This window comes from Diaphorina citri, unplaced genomic scaffold (assembly GCF_000475195.1).
Source record: "Diaphorina citri unplaced genomic scaffold, Diaci psyllid genome assembly version 1.1 scaffold60, whole genome shotgun sequence".
Taxonomy (NCBI): domain Eukaryota; kingdom Metazoa; phylum Arthropoda; class Insecta; order Hemiptera; family Psyllidae; genus Diaphorina; species Diaphorina citri.
Window position 1 is genome coordinate 265,885 of NW_007377497.1, and position 20,022 is coordinate 285,906.

The 20,022-nt window shown below is 39.2% G+C and overlaps 1 protein-coding gene across 1 annotated transcript in view; it reads left to right on the forward strand.

The window, feature by feature from the left end:
* The first annotated feature begins 266 nt into the window (after positions 1–266).
* The window catches only part of LOC103518423 (zinc finger protein 37-like), a 51,736-nt gene continuing 31,980 nt past the window's right edge, over positions 267–20,022 (forward strand). Inside the window, exon 1 of the mRNA XM_008483488.2 lies at positions 267–677. Coding sequence (XP_008481710.1) covers positions 407–677 — 271 coding nt within the window. The 5' untranslated portion in view covers positions 267–406. The remainder of the gene's footprint in view (positions 678–20,022) is intronic.

Below are 20,022 nucleotides of genomic sequence, written 5' to 3' on the forward strand. Positions count from 1 at the left end.
TCCTAACATAAAATTGTAATACCTAAAATTTTGTTCTGTCAGTTTTCTAGTCAAATTTGTCGCCCCCTAGTCCGCAAAAGCCCCGAGCTTCCCACCCAATTGTCCACTAATATTGTTTCTCACCCATTTGTCCACTAATTCTGTAAGTGTTTGTGATAACCCATCCCCCATTGAGACCCCATAATGCCGCGTTGTTACATGATCAAAAAGTGTCCCCCCTCAGGCGGAAAGCTGAGCTTCGGGAAAGCTGGATCGACCTTGTCAGTTTTCTAGTCAAATTTGTCGCCCCCTAGTCCGCAAAAGCCCTGAGCTTCCCACCCAACTGTCCACTAATATTGTTTCTCACCCATTTGTCCACTAATTCTGTAAGTGTTTGTGATAACCCATCCCCCGTTGAGACCCCATAATGCCGCGTTGTTACATGATCAAAAAGTGTCCCCCCTCAGGCGGAAAGCTGAGCTTCGGGAAAGCCGGATCGACCACGATCGTCAAGATCCAAGTGGTGAAACCTGTCAGCAATCGGCTGACGGTGGTGAAAGCGAGAAAACTGCCGGAGCTCCCCGTGCTGATCCCGTTGAAACCGGTTGAGGTGCCGAGGTCGAAATATGCGGCGCTGACTGAGGCGGCGCCCGAGTCAGCACCGCCTGTCCTCGTCACCAGTCAGCAGAGTAAGACAGGTAAGATAAACATTCTTGTTATTTTTACTTTTTCTTCGCCTTTTCCCGTTTACAGACGGGATCGGCGTTTTTCGCCAGCCCCTCAATCAGCCCTAACTAGAGTGATTGCTTTGGGCCGACATTTGCTTTTGGCTACAAATGTTACGAGTGGATGCCCTTCGCACTCAACCTTTGCTATTTCTTTATAAAGGGAAATTCAGGCTGGTATTATACTCCCTGCTTAAAGTCCCCCAGCCAGACTAAGCTGGTCTACTCCCTGTTTAACGTCCCCCAGCCAGACAGGCCTGATAAGGTAATAAGCAGATACTTACCAATAGTTTTGATTTGCCGTTTAGTATTCCATGTGCACCGTATAATACGTTTCCCAATGGAAAGCTCTAGGACAAAGGGAGAAAGGGGGACTCTGATTCTTTTTCCTCATTGTCTACTTACATGTCTTTCTGGCGTACTTATAATTGCTTTGCTGTCAAGGAAAATTTATAGCATCAAAGGAAAAGAAGAAGAAGGAAATGAAAAAACCTCCTGTGTCTCCCCCCCTTCTTTCTTCTTCTTCTTCTCCTCCTTCTTTCTCTTTCTTTCTTCTTTCATTTTCCTATCTTTTTTCTCCTGCCTCCATCTGCTAACCCTTTCTTTCTCTTTTGCTTTTCTTCATCGTCTCTCCCTCTCGCTTTCTCTTTTGCCTTATTCTTGTTCCTAAGTGGAACAACTTCAATTATATAGTTCTCTCTCCCTCTCTCATATAAATGTTTTGTTATTGTTTTTCTTCTCCTTCCCTCCCCTCTCTCTTCCTCTTTCTGTTTTACTTCCTCAAAATCACTCAAGTTGAGCAACGTTGCGCGTGGTAAAATCTTTTCTCGAATTTTTTCAAGTCTTTAACGGCAGGATTCTCTCATAAGCTCTTCCACCCAACCGGGCCTCCATTGGCTCTCTAAAGGTTCCCCAATGTCTAGTCTTTGTATGTAATGGGGCCACTTATCCATACGTACAAAGCTCATTTCAAATCTCTTCTGTACAAAGACTACAAAGTTAATTTTACCTATAAAATTGCAGAGGATATTCGTCGAAGTTTAACAGATCCTTTAGAGTTTTAGAGGCTTTAGAGCTGTTTGCCCCTACACCTTTCACGTCCTCCCTTGAGACCAAATTTACAAGGCAAGCCTTGTGCTTGTTCGAAAGACACTCATAGGGGGAAGTGGAAGAGGGAGCTTTTTATTTTCCACTCCGACTCGAGAACTTCTTGTTTTGAGAAAATCTTTTACATTATTTTCTCTCCGCTGTCCATATGAGTTTTCTCTCCAATGAATTATGAGTGCTGTGTCTATACGCTGTGTACCTGCCTGGAGTACTACATTACCGGTGGTCGGAAATAGTACGGAGTTACAGGCCTGGTTTATGCCTGCCTTGCTTGGTACAATGGATGCTTTCAGCTAAGTTCGACTGTTGTACTTTAGAGGAAAAGGGGGACGTTTAAAATAAAAGAAAGCCAGCCTTTCCAGGAACGAATCTTATCTGTTTAACATAAAGTTTGCCCCGGACTTAAACTGAACTCTCCAAACCTAGAGACTTAGGTGTAAAAGCAAATAGCCCTAAAAAATGGGTTAGGCTTATACGAATCTACGACCAAATGATTTCTCTCTCTCTCACTTTCTCTTTTTCTCTCTCTTTCTCTCTCTCTCTCTCTCTCTCTCTCTCTCTCTCTCTCTCTCTCCCTCTCTCTCTCTCACTGATTCCGTTGAAACCGGTTGAGGTGCCGAGGTCGAAATATGCGGCGCTGATTGAGGCGGCGCCCGAGTCAGCACCGCCGGCGGTCCTTGTGACCAGTCAGCCGAGTAAGACAGGTAAGATAAACATTCTTCTTATTTTTACTTTTTCTTCGCCTTTTCCCGTTTACAGACGGGATCCGCGTTTTTCGTCAGCCTCTCAATCAGCCCTAACTAGGGTGACACTTTGGGCTGACATTTTCTTTTGGCTACAAATTTTACGAGTGGATGCCCTTCGCACTCAACCTTTGCTATTTCTTTATAAAGGGAAATTCAGGCTGGTATTATACTCCCTGCTTAAAGTCCCTATCCCAACTTAGTGATCTCTACATTTTTTTAAGTGAATAAGAAGATAGGCACTGTTGTGAATAGTACTGTAGTGGCGGAGAATAAAAAGATGTATACCCTACCACTTTACTGGAATAATCTTGAATAGGTAACTTTACTGAAATAAGAGCACATCTTGGTTCAGAGTCAGTGCTCCTGACTTATCGAGTTTAACTCTTGTAGAAGTTGAAAATGTTGAAATTACGAGAACTCGACCTTTTTTTAGGTATAGGTATGTATAATTGTACTCGCACTGCGTGCTCGGGAGGGGGGCTTCGCCCCCCTCCACCCCCCGGGGGCTTCGCGTGTTCGCTACGCGGGGTTGCGTATACGGTCGCGCTGCGCGCTCCCGGGGGCTTCGCGGGGTTGTGCATGGGGTCGCGCTTCGCGCTCCCTTGGCTTCGCCCCTGAAAACTAATATCGTCCCTGAGTCTTGTCTCGAAGAAATGAAAACTCATTATAAGTTCCAGCCAATGAATAGAAAAAGGAGAGGGAGAGGAGGAGGAGACAAGAAGACAGAGGGGGAGGAGAAAGAAAAGGAAAGAGAGAAGGGAGAAAGAAAAACTGAAGAAAAGAAAGAGGGAAGAGCAGAAGGTGGAACAGACGTAAAGAGAGAAGCTTAAAAACAGAATAGATATCAGATAATACCGATGTACAATAGAAATAGTACATTAGAAAATAAAACAGATATATAATATCAAAATGTACATTAGAAATAGTAGACTAGAAAATAGAATACTCCTATATCAGATAAGTATTCCTATAATAAGTATGTACCTAAATAGTTCTAACTTCCGCTCGCCTGTTGGGTTTTGGAAAGTTTAATTGTAAGTTATAGTCTTCCATAGATTATCATAAAAGTCCGCCACGCCACAAATGCCAAAGTTTTCGGTGTTAGCACACGAAAAGCGAGGGCTCAGCTTGATCTATACATATCAGTTTATCAGTTTTGAAATCTGTGCATATTTTGGCTATCTATTGTTGGGCTATCACTGTTCTACTACTGTTTGATTTCAAAGGTAGATAGATACTTGTTTGCGTAGGTATGCTAAATAATAATGGAGTCATGGAGAGGTGGGCAGAATTCAAAGAAACGTACAGAAACATAAATAAAGAATGTCAGAAAGTGCGGACTGCGGACAGTAGACAGTAGGTACATATATCTTCTGAAGAGGAAATTTTCCCGTTCAAACCTCCGTGCCAAAGTGGATGTTAATGGAATACGAGGTTTGCATGCCTGAGGTCTCGGGTTCAATGCCCGCAGTCGGTCCTCCTTACATCAGGTCTAGTAGAAAGCTCTCTTTTTGACTGTCTGGATCACACAAAAAGCAAACATCGTTCCTAAAACATTGTAACTGTTCTAAATAATATAATTATCTCTTTGCTTTTCTTTGACTTGAACCACCAACCTCCAGATCCAAAGTCCACCGTCCTAAACCAATAGACTACGTTGGTCTTCTCATAAACAAGTAGTAAGAGCGTAGGTAGGGTACCTACCAAAGAATACGTAGTTACGAACAAGTTATTTCTACTTTCTATTTTTTTCCGAGAGATAAAATAATATGATAAACATTTTTGAAAAATGTTAATAGGACGGTTTCCAATTTAAATGTTAACACCTTTCACTAAACAACAGCGCGGAGCCCCATTCATTGTGAGAAGTTTAAAAAAATATTTCAACTTGCTTCCAACGCAGTTAAGCAAGTTTGGAAAACATAAATTTCGTCACTAGATAAAAATCTTTCGTGAAAAAAAAGAACTTTTTGTTTTCTAAAAAAGCTTCTCGAGCCTTTGGTGAGATTGGTAAAAGGTGGAAATTTAAAATAGGTAACTTTTCCTCTTTAATTGTGAAGCCAGAGGGGCTTACACAAAGCTTGCTTGGAGTATTCTAGGTACTTCCTAAAATTCCTAATACCAACCTTGAATTTTAGTCATTGGGACTGTTAAAGAGGGCATTCAGAGTAGCTTAATTGGAACACTTTTGTATCCAAGAGCAGAGCCCGAAAAAACTTTGACTCCATGAAAGACCGAGCCCGAGAGCTTCCATGTGTGTGTGAGCCTAAAGTGGTAACAGAGCGCAGCGTAGTTTTCTCACAAAATTAATGTTTTTTTTATCCCCATAAAGATATGGCCAAAGTGGGGCTTTTCCCCTGCTTAGGTAAAAATTAAAAAAAAAAAAATTATCCCCACAATGAGTTATCCAATAAACGGATAATAAATTATATCCACCACGTATCCATTTATTGTGTCGAGGACTTAGAACTCAGTGGGTAGAAAGTGGACTCACAGTTTCTTCCAAAGAGGAGAAGAGAAAGCAAAATGAAAACTCGAAAGTTTTTCTATCCCAACTTAGTGGTCTCTACATTTTTTTAAGTGAATAAGAAGATAGGCACTGTTGTGAATAGTACCGTAGTGGTGGAGGTTAAAAAGTTGTAAACCCTACCACTTTACTGGAATGATCTTGAATAGGTACCTATCTTTACTGAAATAAGAGCACCTCTTGATTGAGAGTCAGTGTTCTTGACTTATCGAGTTTAACAGAACTCTTGTAGAAGTTGAAAATGTTGAAATTTCCAGAACTCGACCTTTTTTTAGGTATAGGTATGTATGATTGTATAATGTATATGCTGGTACTCTAGGTAGTCTATGTCACCAATTTTACAACAGCTGTATGATTCTCGTAAGTCTTGGGTGCCAGTGGAATTCTAGCAAGCCTACCTATATACTTCCTTCATCACCAAATCCAAGTTATACCCCTCAACTATGCCACTGATTTGGTTTGGTAGGTACATTCGTTTCAAGAAACCAAAATGCCCAATATGAGCTAAAGGATGAGTTAATCATCATCTCCCTACAAAAGAATGGGTACCCCTTATTTCGAGCCTGAAATCCCGCCTGGGTATAGAAAGTATTGGAAAGTTGTAAGTACTTTTGTATTGCCTATTTATAGGTATTTACCAACAACTTTCTCCATTTCTCATGTTTTTTTTTCTCCGTAATTTGCTCCGTAATATTGCTGGTATATCGAATGTAATAAATGGTCTAATATGTTGAAGTCTTCATTTAGAACTAGAGCAGAGAAATAGGTGTCTGTTTTCTTCTAATACCTACATACCTAAGCATCCAACACCCAGAAAGCTAAAATTTAGTATAAATACTTGTATGGATTCCTGATACCAATGGTCTAAATGTGCAAGGAGAGAGGACTTTGTCGATATTTAAATCGATCTCGAGGTATGATCAATTTTCCGTGACGTAGCAAGGGCAACCTGATATAAGCGAATAAAAATAAATACAAATTAGCTGATAGTCTCATGCAGCCAAAGTTCTGAGCAAATATCTTGACTAAATTGTAGTAATTGTGTTACAAATATCTCCTCAGGGAATCATTACAGCTTTCTCTCTCTCTCTTTCTCTCTCTCTCTTTCTCTTTCTCTCTCTATCTCTATCTCTCTCTCTCTCCCGCAAAACATGATCATACACAAAAAGCCCAATATGAGCTAAAGGATGGGTTAATCATCTCCCTACAAAACAATGGGTACCCCTTATTTCGAGTCTGAAATCCCGCCTGGGTATAGAAAGTATTGGAAAGTTCTAAGTACTTTTGTATTGCCTATTTATAGGTATTTACCAACAACTTTCTCCATTTCTCATGTTTTTTTCTCCGTAATTTGCTCCGTAAAATGGCTGATATATCGAGTGTAATAAATGATCTAATAGGTATGTTGAAGTCTTCATTTTGAACTAGAGCAGAGAATAGGTGTCTATTTTCTTCTAATACCTACGTACCTAAGCATCCAATACCTAGAAAGCTGAAATTTAGTATAAATACTTGTATGGATTCCTGATACCACTGGTCTAAATGTGCAAAGAGAGAAGGACTTTGTCGATATTTAAACCGATCTCGAAATACATAAATATGATCAATTTTCCGTGACGTAGCAAGGGCAACCTGATATAAGCGAATAAAAATAAATACAAATTAGCTGATAGTCTCATGCAGCCAAAGTTCTGAGCAAATATCTTGACTAAATTGTAGTAATTGTGTTACAAATATCTCCTCAGGGAATCATTACAGCTGGAGTTGTATTACCTTTGAGATACCTCCCATTACCATTACCTTCGTATTACATCTTATTATTAGATTTATCTATGTGTTCATGCCATATAATGGGTTTCAGTAAACTTCATTAGTTCTGTTGACTTATATTAAGATTACCTGTTCAACTTACGGCCATATTTCTTCAGCCTTTTCTCAGACTGACGGAGGAAAAGAAAATAGGTACGGTACATGTGTTCTTACATAGATAACCTGTAGGTACAACTTTTAGGTAGGTATTTAAATTTCCCTATTTTTTACCCAATCAACCCTAGGGTGCTTGCTCTTTGCTGACAATTGATTTTGGTTACAAAATTTTTACAAGTCGTCGCCCTTTGCATTCAACCTTTGGTATTTCTTTAGCCAGGGGAATTTTAGGGAAACTTATTAATAGGTAAACATTCCTTTCATTTTTCCTTCTCCCTACTTGGTTTCGTAGATTTTCTTTCCATGGTAAGAATAGGTACTTTTGGGAGATCACGAGAAAACTTTCGCTCTAATAAAACGATATTTACGATGGCTTGGGGTACTATTAGGCGGGAATTTTGAAAATCAGGAGTAGCACTACTTTTCTTTCTATCTATTACAGCCAGCCTAGTTAGCTTAGTTGATAGTGCGTCTGCCTTGTAAGCGCTAGCCCGCGGGTTCAATTCCCGCCCGGGGCGGATTTTATCCTGATGGGATAATGTTCGTTCTCGGAACGGCTGGCTTTCTCCTATCCTGTCTAACCGTAGAGTGAGAATACTTTTGGGAAAGCATAAGAAAACTTTCGCTCTAATAAAACGATATTTACGATGACTTGGGGTACTATTAGGCGGGAATTTGGAAAATCAGGAGTAGTACTACTTTTCTTTCTATCTGTTACCTACGAATTACTCAGCTCGCTTTTGCACAGATGGATTAAGCCAAAAATCGTTAACTTGGCTTTTTATTTTTCGTTCACATCAGGTATTGTAGGCAGGTCGACTAAAGCTCACATTATAAGTTCCAGCCAATGAATAGAAAAAGGAGAGGGAGAGGAGGAGGAGACAAGAAGACAGAGGGGGAGGAGAAAGAAAAGGAAAGAGAGAAGGGAGAAAGAAAAACTGAAGAAAAGAAAGAGGGAAGAGCAGAAGGTGGAACAGACGTAAAGAGAGAAGCTTAAAAACAGAATAGATATCAGATAATACCGATGTACAATAGAAATAGTACATTAGAAAATAAAACAGATATATAATATCAAAATGTACATTAGAAATAGTAGACTAGAAAATAGAATACTCCTATATCAGATAAGTATTCCTATAATAAGTATGTACCTAAATAGTTCTAACTTCCGCTCGCCTGTTGGGTTTTGGAAAGTTTAATTGTAAGTTATAGTCTTCCATAGATTATCATAAAAGTCCGCCACGCCACAAATGCCAAAGTTTTCGGTGTTAGCACACGAAAAGCGAGGGCTCAGCTTGATCTATACATATCAGTTTATCAGTTTTGAAATCTGTGCATATTTTGGCTATCTATTGTTGGGCTATCACTGTTCTACTACTGTTTGATTTCAAAGGTAGATAGATACTTGTTTGCGTAGGTATGCTAAATAATAATGGAGTCATGGAGAGGTGGGCAGAATTCAAAGAAACGTACAGAAACATAAATAAAGAATGTCAGAAAGTGCGGACTGCGGACAGTAGACAGTAGGTACATATATCTTCTGAAGAGGAAATTTTCCCGTTCAAACCTCCGTGCCAAAGTGGATGTTAATGGAATACGAGGTTTGCATGCCTGAGGTCTCGGGTTCAATGCCCGCAGTCGGTCCTCCTTACATCAGGTCTAGTAGAAAGCTCTCTTTTTGACTGTCTGGATCACACAAAAAGCAAACATCGTTCCTAAAACATTGTAACTGTTCTAAATAATATAATTATCTCTTTGCTTTTCTTTGACTTGAACCACCAACCTCCAGATCCAAAGTCCACCGTCCTAAACCAATAGACTACGTTGGTCTTCTCATAAACAAGTAGTAAGAGCGTAGGTAGGGTACCTACCAAAGAATACGTAGTTACGAACAAGTTATTTCTACTTTCTATTTTTTTCCGAGAGATAAAATAATATGATAAACATTTTTGAAAAATGTTAATAGGACGGTTTCCAATTTAAATGTTAACACCTTTCACTAAACAACAGCGCGGAGCCCCATTCATTGTGAGAAGTTTAAAAAAATATTTCAACTTGCTTCCAACGCAGTTAAGCAAGTTTGGAAAACATAAATTTCGTCACTAGATAAAAATCTTTCGTGAAAAAAAAAGAACTTTTTGTTTTCGAAAAAAAGCTTCTCCAGCCTTTGATGAGGTTGGTAAAAGGTGGAAATTTAAAATAGGTAACTTTTCCTCTTTAATTGTGAAGCCAGAGGGGCTTACACAAAGCTTGCTTGGAGTATTTCTATCTATTACCTTCAAATTACTGAGTTCGCTTTTGCAAATATGGTTTAAGCCAAAAATCGTTAACTTGGCTTTTTATTTTTCGTTAACATCAGGTATTGTAGGCAGGTCGACTAAAGCTCACATTATAAGTTCCAGCCTATGAATAGAAAAAGAAGAGGGAGAGGAGGAGGAGACAAGAAGACAGAGGGGGAGGAGGAGAAAGAAAAGGAAAGAGGGAAGGGAGGAAGGGAGAAAGAAAAAGAAAAGAAAGAGAGGAACGCCAACAGAAGGAAAGAGAGTAAAATAAATTTCGTATTTAAGCAACAGAGAAAGAAAGGGATACGACGGAGAGAGAGAGAGGGGGGGGGGGAGGAAAAAAGCCATATAATGGGTTTCAGTAAACTTCATTAGTTCTGTTGACTTATATTAAGATTACCTGTTCAACTTACGGCCATATTTCTTCAGCCTTTTCTCAGACTGACGGAGGAAAAGAAAATAGGTACGGTACATGTGTTCTTACATAGATAACCTGTAGGTACAACTTTTAGGTAGGTATTTAAATTTCCCTATTTTTTACCCAATCAACCCTAGGGTGCTTGCTCTTTGCTGACAATTGATTTTGGTTACAAAATTTTTACAAGTCGTCGCCCTTTGCATTCAACCTTTGGTATTTCTTTAGCCAGGGGAATTTTAGGGAAACTTATTAATAGGTAAACATTCCTTTCATTTTTCCTTCTCCCTACTTGGTTTCGTAGATTTTCTTTCAACCGTAGAGTGAGAATACTTTTGGGAAAGCATAAGAAAACTTTCGCTCTAATAAAACGATATTTACGATGACTTGGGGTACTATTAGGCGGGAATTTGGAAAATCAGGAGTAGTACTACTTTTCTTTCTATCTGTTACCTACGAATTACTCAGCTCGCTTTTGCACAGATGGATTAAGCCAAAAATCGTTAACTTGGCTTTTTATTTTTCGTTCACATCAGGTATTGTAGGCAGGTCGACTAAAGCTCACATTATAAGTTCCAGCCAATGAATAGAAAAAGGAGAGGGAGAGGAGGAGGAGACAAGAAGACAGAGGGGGAGGAGAAAGAAAAGGAAAGAGAGAAGGGAGAAAGAAAAACTGAAGAAAAGAAAGAGGGAAGAGCAGAAGGTGGAACAGACGTAAAGAGAGAAGCTTAAAAACAGAATAGATATCAGATAATACCGATGTACAATAGAAATAGTACATTAGAAAATAAAACAGATATATAATATCAAAATGTACATTAGAAATAGTAGACTAGAAAATAGAATACTCCTATATCAGATAAGTATTCCTATAATAAGTATGTACCTAAATAGTTCTAACTTCCGCTCGCCTGTTGGGTTTTGGAAAGTTTAATTGTAAGTTATAGTCTTCCATAGATTATCATAAAAGTCCGCCACGCCACAAATGCCAAAGTTTTCGGTGTTAGCACACGAAAAGCGAGGGCTCAGCTTGATCTATACATATCAGTTTATCAGTTTTGAAATCTGTGCATATTTTGGCTATCTATTGTTGGGCTATCACTGTTCTACTACTGTTTGATTTCAAAGGTAGATAGATACTTGTTTGCGTAGGTATGCTAAATAATAATGGAGTCATGGAGAGGTGGGCAGAATTCAAAGAAACGTACAGAAACATAAATAAAGAATGTCAGAAAGTGCGGACTGCGGACAGTAGACAGTAGGTACATATATCTTCTGAAGAGGAAATTTTCCCGTTCAAACCTCCGTGCCAAAGTGGATGTTAATGGAATACGAGGTTTGCATGCCTGAGGTCTCGGGTTCAATGCCCGCAGTCGGTCCTCCTTACATCAGGTCTAGTAGAAAGCTCTCTTTTTGACTGTCTGGATCACACAAAAAGCAAACATCGTTCCTAAAACATTGTAACTGTTCTAAATAATATAATTATCTCTTTGCTTTTCTTTGACTTGAACCACCAACCTCCAGATCCAAAGTCCACCGTCCTAAACCAATAGACTACGTTGGTCTTCTCATAAACAAGTAGTAAGAGCGTAGGTAGGGTACCTACCAAAGAATACGTAGTTACGAACAAGTTATTTCTACTTTCTATTTTTTTCCGAGAGATAAAATAATATGATAAACATTTTTGAAAAATGTTAATAGGACGGTTTCCAATTTAAATGTTAACACCTTTCACTAAACAACAGCGCGGAGCCCCATTCATTGTGAGAAGTTTAAAAAAATATTTCAACTTGCTTCCAACGCAGTTAAGCAAGTTTGGAAAACATAAATTTCGTCACTAGATAAAAATCTTTCGTGAAAAAAAAGAACTTTTTGTTTTCTAAAAAAGCTTCTCGAGCCTTTGGTGAGATTGGTAAAAGGTGGAAATTTAAAATAGGTAACTTTTCCTCTTTAATTGTGAAGCCAGAGGGGCTTACACAAAGCTTGCTTGGAGTATTCAACTTTCTACTTCCTAAAATTCCTAATACCAACCTTGAATTTTAAGTCATTGGGACTGTTAAAGAGGGCATTCAGAGTAGCCCAATTGGAACACTTTTGTATCCAAGAGCAGAGCCGGAAAAACTTTGACTCTATGAAAGACCGAGCCCGAGAGCTTCCGTGTGTGAGCCTAGAGTGGTAACAGGGCGCAGCGTAGTTTTCTCGAAAAATTATTATTATTATTTTATTTTATTTTTATTTTTTTATCCCCACAATGAGTTATCCAATAACAGGATAATAAATTATATCCACCATGTATCGGGATGAACCCTAGCCCTAATTTCCTTACAAAGAACAGCAAGCAGCAGAATACTATTGGAACTTACCAGTATTGTTCATCCGCTTTTGGCTCTCAATAGCAGGGATAAGTCTTAACCCAATCCCTAATTTCCTTACAAAGAACAGCAAGCAGCAGAATACTGTTGGAACTTACCAGTATTTTTAGGACTTCTGGGCTCAATAGTCCTCATGGCTGAAGTTGTTACTGAATTTCCCCTGCCATCATGACTACCGATAGGTAAGAAACTCAATAGTCCTCATGGCTGGCGTTGTTACTGAATTTCCCCTGCCATCATGACTACCGATAGGTAAGAAACTCAAATCCTCCATCTCCTCCTTGATAGCTCTGATATGGCTGATTACTTCAACAGAAGTGTCCGTGTGTGACGATTGGTTCCGAATCGATTTGTTATACTGATTCTGATCCCTCTTGCTGTTCCTTTTAGTAAAATTCTGTTGAGAGCCGTTTTTAGCGTTCGTATTCGATTTATTTCGGGTACTTTGTTCGCCCTCTCGATTTGTGTCGTGGTTCTGTTTCGTTTTCGCTTCCTCTGGCGTGTCCACATCCTGATCCCTCTTGTTGTTCCTTTTAGTAAAATTCTGTTGAGAGCCGTTTTTAGCGTTTGTATTCGATTTATTTCGGGTACTTTGTTCGCCCTCTCGATTTGTGTCGTGGTTCTGTTTCGTTTTCGCTTCCTCTGGCGTGTCCACATAGATTTCGTCGCTTTTCTCAATGGAGGACACGACGAATTTGTTAATGGTTTTGTGGGATTTAATAATATCGCTTGAGTTTTCGTGGTATTGAGTGTTGGGGGTTCGGAAGGAATGAGTTTCTATGGAACGGGAATCTAATTCCACAGTACTGTTTCCTTGTGTGTAACCTACGTCAGGTTTTGCATGGTGTTGAGTTGATTGACGCGCTATTTTCGACAGATATCGCGGATTGTTGGTTAACTACAAGAGTAGAAGTTTTTATTATTAGTTAGTTAACATGAGATTTTTATTATTTTAGTGCGTTAAGCATGAGAGGTTCTTACATTGTTGATTAATTCTTGTACATCATAAAACATGTATGCCAGAAGAAATGTCAGAATATCTTATTTATACCTACTGCAGGAATAAAGGGACTTTTCAGTCCTATCTCAGCAGGATAAACAAGGTATTTTCTATCCACGAAACTCTATTTCGTGTTAATATAGGCCGGGTGGCGCTTCGAACTCTTGACGTTTGCGCGCCTCCGATGCGACGCTTGATACTTGAAACAGTCTGTTCTAATTGCACTTATCCCGTTGGCATTGGTGTCATTTGCTGGCACTTGCAGTTTAACATCTCCTGTAATGTTGGCCTCTTGTTGGTCTCGTTCACCAGTTCTTGTATCGACCATAGATTCCTTGTTCATGCTTAAATCATTCAATTCCGCTTCAACTGAATCAATGTCGTACGATGTATTTTCTATTTTCTCACCTTCCATCAGTTTTTCACCGTTGGAAATGATATTCGTTCCTGAAGATTTTGTCCCTGGAAAAGTTTGGTTTCTTACGTAATTTGATCTTAACAATTCAGGACCTGGGAAGTTAATCACTGAAGTTAAGCAACGTTGCACGTGGTTATAAAGATAATGATCAAGACGATTTACAAATAAGAGACTGTTCTCTCAGTGCAATTAATTCATACAGATTTGATCTTAGCAAATCAGGACCTGAGAAGTTATTACATATTAAGTTTCAAGGGAAGAAAGGGTCAACCTAGTTAGCTAGGAAGGTAACGCGCCTCCCTTGTAAGCGCTAAGTCGCGGATTTCCGCCCGGGATTAACTTTGTCCTAAACAGATAAGGTTCGTTCTCGGAACGCCAGCCTAGTTAGCCAGGAATGTAACGCGCCTCCCTTGTAAGCGCTAAGTCGCGGATTTCCGCCCGGGATTAACTTTGTCCTAAACAGATAAGGTTCGTTCTCGGAACGAGAAAATGTCAGAATATCTTATGTATACCTACTGCAGGAATAAAGGGACTTTTCAGACCTATCCCAGCAGGATAAACAAGGTATTTTCTATCCACGAAACTCTATTTCGTGTTAATATGGGCCGGGTGGCGCTTCGAACTCTTGACGTTTGCGCGCCTCCGATGCGACGCTTGATACTTGAAACAGTCTGTTCTAATTGCACTTATCTCAACTTACCACTCTGTTCAGCAAAACTGTATTTATCCACCTCATTTCGAAAACCAACATGTCTTGACTTATTGATCATATCAAGATAATGGTCAAGTCGATTCACAAAGAGGAGTCTGTTCTCGCGTTGCATTAATTCATACAGATTTGATCTTAACAATTCGGGACCTGAGAAGTTATTACATATTAAGTTTCAAGGGAAGAGAGGGCCAGCCTAGTTAGCTAAGAAGGTAGCGCCCCTCCCTTGTAAGCGCTAAGTCGCGGATTTCCGCCCGGGATTAACTTTGTCCTAAACAGATAAGGTTCGTTCTCGGAACGGCTAGCTTTCTCCTAGTCTTTTAGCTGCAAACCCCAATCGCCTACTGAATGTCAAAAATGAATGCCATTCAAAATTAATACTGAGAAAATAGCTAAAACTAAAGACGAAAAATATATTTTAAATGACAGGACTGGGACTCTTTATTCAAGAATGTGACCCATTTATTCAAGAATGTGACCACATATTAAGAAAGCTCTTAAAGGCGTTTATGGTAGAGAAGGCTTCTGACGGACGTTAACCTCACCTAGTGATTGGTTACCTTCCACTCAAGACTCTGTTGAATTTTGTATGGTATTAAATAGGGGAGCAAAACATGTTGCAATATATTTTACAAAAATCACATGATATGTTTACAAAAATAATTCATAATACAATCTTTTGGTAATGTTACGAAGTACTTAAGTTTAGTAAACGTTACACATCTCTCTCTCACTCTTCCCTCTTTCTTTCTTTCTTTCTTTCTTTCTTTAAGCATGGTTCACACCCTACGATTTGTTGGTTATTTGTCGTCTAACATGATGGGCAACAAATTGTAGCGTGTACACCAGCCTTTAATAAACATCTTTCTATACTCTCTATTTAAATCAAGATATTTGGTCCCTTTTTTCAATAGTTCTTTTTTTTACCAGTTCATTTATGTTTTAAAATGTGTTCAAATCATATTTATAACTTGGCACATAAATGAAGGAAAATAGCTACAGACAAAGGAAGACTGGAAGGTATTATTATTTTTACCCCTTAAGACCCATCTGTGCTCCGAATTTTTTCTTTTTCTTCAAAATTTCAAGTTTTTTAATTAAATTCAAAATTCAGGTCTAAATGGGTTTATTGTTTGAACAGTTTGGCATTGAAGAGGTCACCTACGCACGATTTCATGGTAGGTTACCACTTCAATGCTAACCTGTACAAACAATAAAAAAAGGAGGAATTTTAATTGTGTTAAGCACAAATGCATGTCACAAATGTCGTTCCCCACTTAATATACTACGCTAAATTTTATGACATGACTTGGACTCGACCCACCAACCTCCAGATTCGAAGTCCACCGTGCTAACCACTGAGGTTGGTTGTACAAACAATAAACTAGCCCTAGAACCTATCCCAGTAAATAACCACAACCTGAAAGCCTAATATAGGAAGGTATAAGTTGGTCAATCTTACCCAGTTCAGATTTATAGCCCACCACCTGGAGTCGAATATCCGTGATGGTTTTCTCCAACCGTCTCTCACCTACACACGCTTTCATGGTAGGTTACCACTTCAATGCTAACCTGTACAAACAATAAAAAAAAGGAGGAATTTTAATTGTGTTAAGCACAAATGCATGTATGTCACAAATGTCGTTCCCCACTTAATATACTACGCTAAATTTTATGACATGACTTGGACTCGACCCACCAACCTCCAGATTCGAAGTCCACTGTGCTAACCACTGAGGTTGGTTGTACAAACAATAAACTAGCCCTAGAACCTATCCCAGTGAATAACCACAACCTGAAAGCCTAATATAGGTAGGTATAAGTTGGTCAATCTTACCCAGTTCAGATTTATAGCCCACCACCTGGAGTCGAATATCCGTGATGGTTTTCTCCAACCGTCTCCGCGCCATTTTGATTTCCCGCTCGACGGCTCTAATGTCGGATTCCAATATGGCGACCAGGTTGGCGGCATCTTGTTCGGCGCCATTTTGTTTTCGTCGGGGCGCCATGAGTGTGGCGGCTGTGGTGATGCCGCGGTGAGCAGTGTTGATGATGTGTTGGCGGTGACTCCAAATGTAGTAGATCAGTCTGGAAAAGATGAGAAATGGGGAATAGGGTTGGAAATTTATATCAAACGGTCTTTTGGATGGTCATCCAAATCACCGCCCCAAATTCAGAAAATTTTGGTTTCATCAATTATTTGCGGTAAAAAAAGAGCTGAAAAAAATCTGCGTTTGCCTGAGATCGAACTCATAACTGCGAATATCGCGAACAAACCGCGGATACTGCACACAAAAGAGCTGAAAAAAATCTGCGTTTGCCTGAGATCGAACTCATAACTGCAAATATCGCGAACAAACCGCGGATACTGCGCACAAAACGCGAATACCGCGAACAAAACGTGAATACCGCGAACAAACCGCGGATACCGAGAACAAACCGCGAATACCGCGGATACCGCGAACAAACCGCGAATACCGCGAACAAACCGCGGATACCGCGACCCCTGAAGAGTAATACCGTCCCTGAGTCTTGTCTCGAAGAAATGAAAACTGAAAGCTAAAAACGAGAGAAAATATTGAACGCAGGAAAAGTTTTGCTGGCCTCAAAGCGTGTTCCCCGTGTATTTCTTATGGGGGGACTAAAAAACGTCAATATCTCGGGAACGGCCACAGAAAACTGTTGAAAATATGCAGTCCAAAAATCAAGTTTATTCATCCTTCTTTAATTTCTTCCTTTTAGCTTTCCTTTGTTTCTTTCTTTATCACTTCTTTTCTTTTCTCTTCTCTCTCTCTCTCTCTCTCTCTCTCTCTCTTTCTGTCTTTCTTCCTTCCTTCCTCTTATGATTCCTCTCTTTCTTTTCACCCCTTCTCGTTTCAAATACATATAATAATAGGCAGGGACATTCAAATCCTGCTAAAAGTGTTCAGCAGATTATGAGAATGACAATAACAAGATCTTTCTGATGTTATTTTCATTTGTAAAACTTAGTAGATATCCCAAAAAATTCCTAGTCAACATGTCTCAACCGTGTCACTACAGCCTCCAAAATCTTCTCCAATCATCACCCAACCCTCTCCTCAAAATCCCCTTCCACAGTAAATTCGTATTTGATTCCTCCAATAATAAACGTCGACAAGTTCATATTCCAGTCAGGTGTCTCGAAGAGACACACGAAAAAGCTGGAGCGAAAAAAAGTAAAAAGTTTGTAAAAAAAAAGTTAAAGTAAAAATACCAAACATGTGTGTGAGGAAGGTATTTGTTTTTAACATTTTTAACACGCACTTATAATTTATATGAATTCCGTGCTGATGGGAAACAATAACATACCCCCACATACCCTATCTTCTGTTACCCCACGCTTCCCTATCTACTGTTTTTACCCCACTTTTCCCTACTTACTCTCTTCCCTTGTCTTTCACCACTGTCTCATCTTCCAGGGCTGGATTTGGGTACAAGGAGAAAAAGAGAAAACTCGAAGGTTTCAAGGTTGAAAACCCTTCTTAGCATTGAGACAGATTGAAAAGCCCTCTTTGGCCCTTAGCATTTAATGATTATAGGGATGGAGTTCTTGGTCTTTAAAATGCCTACAGAGAACGATAATATGACTTACCTATTATGGTCGAGCCCACCTTGCGACATGGAATTTTCCTCATTCCTTTAATTTTACCTCGGTACCTAGAGGGTTCTTAAATACTTAGGTAAATAAATAAATAATGGGTTTCACTTGAACATTTTTTGTTCTATGGAGATTGGAGAACTTTCAGATTCAGAAATGTAATGATCCTGCTAACATTCGCAGGAATCCCGGAGGTGTCCTCAAGGTTTGAATCCAATCCTGTTGCTCCCCTTCTCTCTCTCTCCCTCCCTTTCCTCCCCTTTATCTCTCCTCCTTCCCTCTCCCGCTATAACTCAACTAATGATGAAAACTTTTTCTCCCCAACAAATTTATGTGGAAGAAATTTTAAACAAATTTTCACGTGTTTCTTTGAATTTATTACCTAGGATAGGTACTCAACTCAAGTACCTACTTAGTACGTCTAGTACCTACTTGTTTGGTTTTATTATTCGGTGCTATAGTTAGCCTCCCTTTTGATTCTCATCTCCCTCTTCCTCGTTCTTTCTCCCTCTCCCCCTCTTCCTTTTGTCCTCCCTTTTTCTATCTCCTCTATTGTGACTCTCCCCTCTTCACCTTAATGTCTTTCTCCTTATCCGCTCCTTCTCCCTTCTCTTCTTATACTCTCTCCTCCCTTACCTCTATTTTCTACCTTTCCTCCTCTCATCTCCTCTGTTCTGCCTCTCCCTTTTTCGGTTCACTCTAACCCCTGCTCAATTTTCATTCTCTTCCCCTTCCTTTTCTCTCCCTCACCCCCACCTCCTTACCCCCTTCTCCTCCTCCCTCCTTCCCCTTCTTCTCCCCCTCACTCCTCTTGTTGCATAATTTGAATTCTAAATCGAACTTTGTCATTAATTAATCGCATTCCGCACATCCACCGTCTCTTTCACCGTCAAATCAAAAATAGTAATAAACTGAATATTAAACAAATTAGGTAGGTACATATGTATGTAGGTACTGATTTTCTCTAATTACGATCGAATAAACTACGGGCTAAAAAATTCCCGGAGGGACGGACCCAGCTTGTTTTCTTGTACATAGGAAGAATATCTATAGGCAGGTATATAGAAATAACTGATGACGTTAGTTGCGTGCTGAATCTTGAAAGGAAACGTTCGCAAAAATCAGTTCATTGTCTAAGTCAGTAGAAAGGTACTTTAATTTCCAGTTAAATACATATTAGGTACCTACCTACCTACCTATACAAAGGTACCTAATTAAGTATAAGCATTCTGTATAATATATAGGTACCTAATATGTAGGTAGCTAGGTACACGAGGCACTTAGGTACTTATAATTTCGAAATTTTGTACATAGATATCAGGAAGAATAGAAAATAGAACAGATATATCAGATAATACCGATGTACAATAGAAATAGTACATTAGAAAATAAAATAGATATATAATACCAATGTACATTAGAAATGGTAGACTAGAAAATAGAATACTCCTATATCAGATAAGTATTCCTATAATAAGTATGAACCTAAATAGTTCTAACTTCCGCTCGCCTGTTGGGTTTTGGAAAGTTTAATTGTAAGTTATAGTCTTCCATAGATTATCATAAAAGTCTGACTTACCTATTATGACTTGGTTATCAAAAGGTTCTGTGGTCGAGCCCACCTTGCGACATGGAATTTTCCTCATTCCTTTAATTTTACCTCGGTACCTAGAGGGTTCTTAAATACTTAGGTAAATAAATAAATAATGGGTTTCACTTGAACATTTGTTCTATGGAGATTGGAGAACTTTCAGATTCAGAAATGTAATGATCTATTCCTGCTAACATTCGCAGGAATCCCGGAGGTGTCCTCAAGGTTTGAATCCAATCCTGTTGCTCCCCTTCTCTCTCTCTCTCTCCCTTTCCTCCCCTTTATCTCTCCTCCTTTCCTCCCCCCCCTATAACTCAACTAATGATGAAAACTTTTTCTCCCGGACAAATTTATGTGGAAGAAATTTTAAACAAATTTTCACGTGTTTCTTTGAATTTATTACCTAGGGTAGGTACTCAACTCAAGTACCTACTTAGTACGTCTAGTACCTACTTGTTTGGTTTTATTATTCGGTGCTATAGGTAGCTACCATCATTATTAAATTTTCTAATTTTTGTCACAATTAGATAGATTTTTATTTGTTTTCCGCTAGGTATAGGAGTAAATCAAATGTGGAATGCAAATTTTCACCAGTAAATGGTTTCT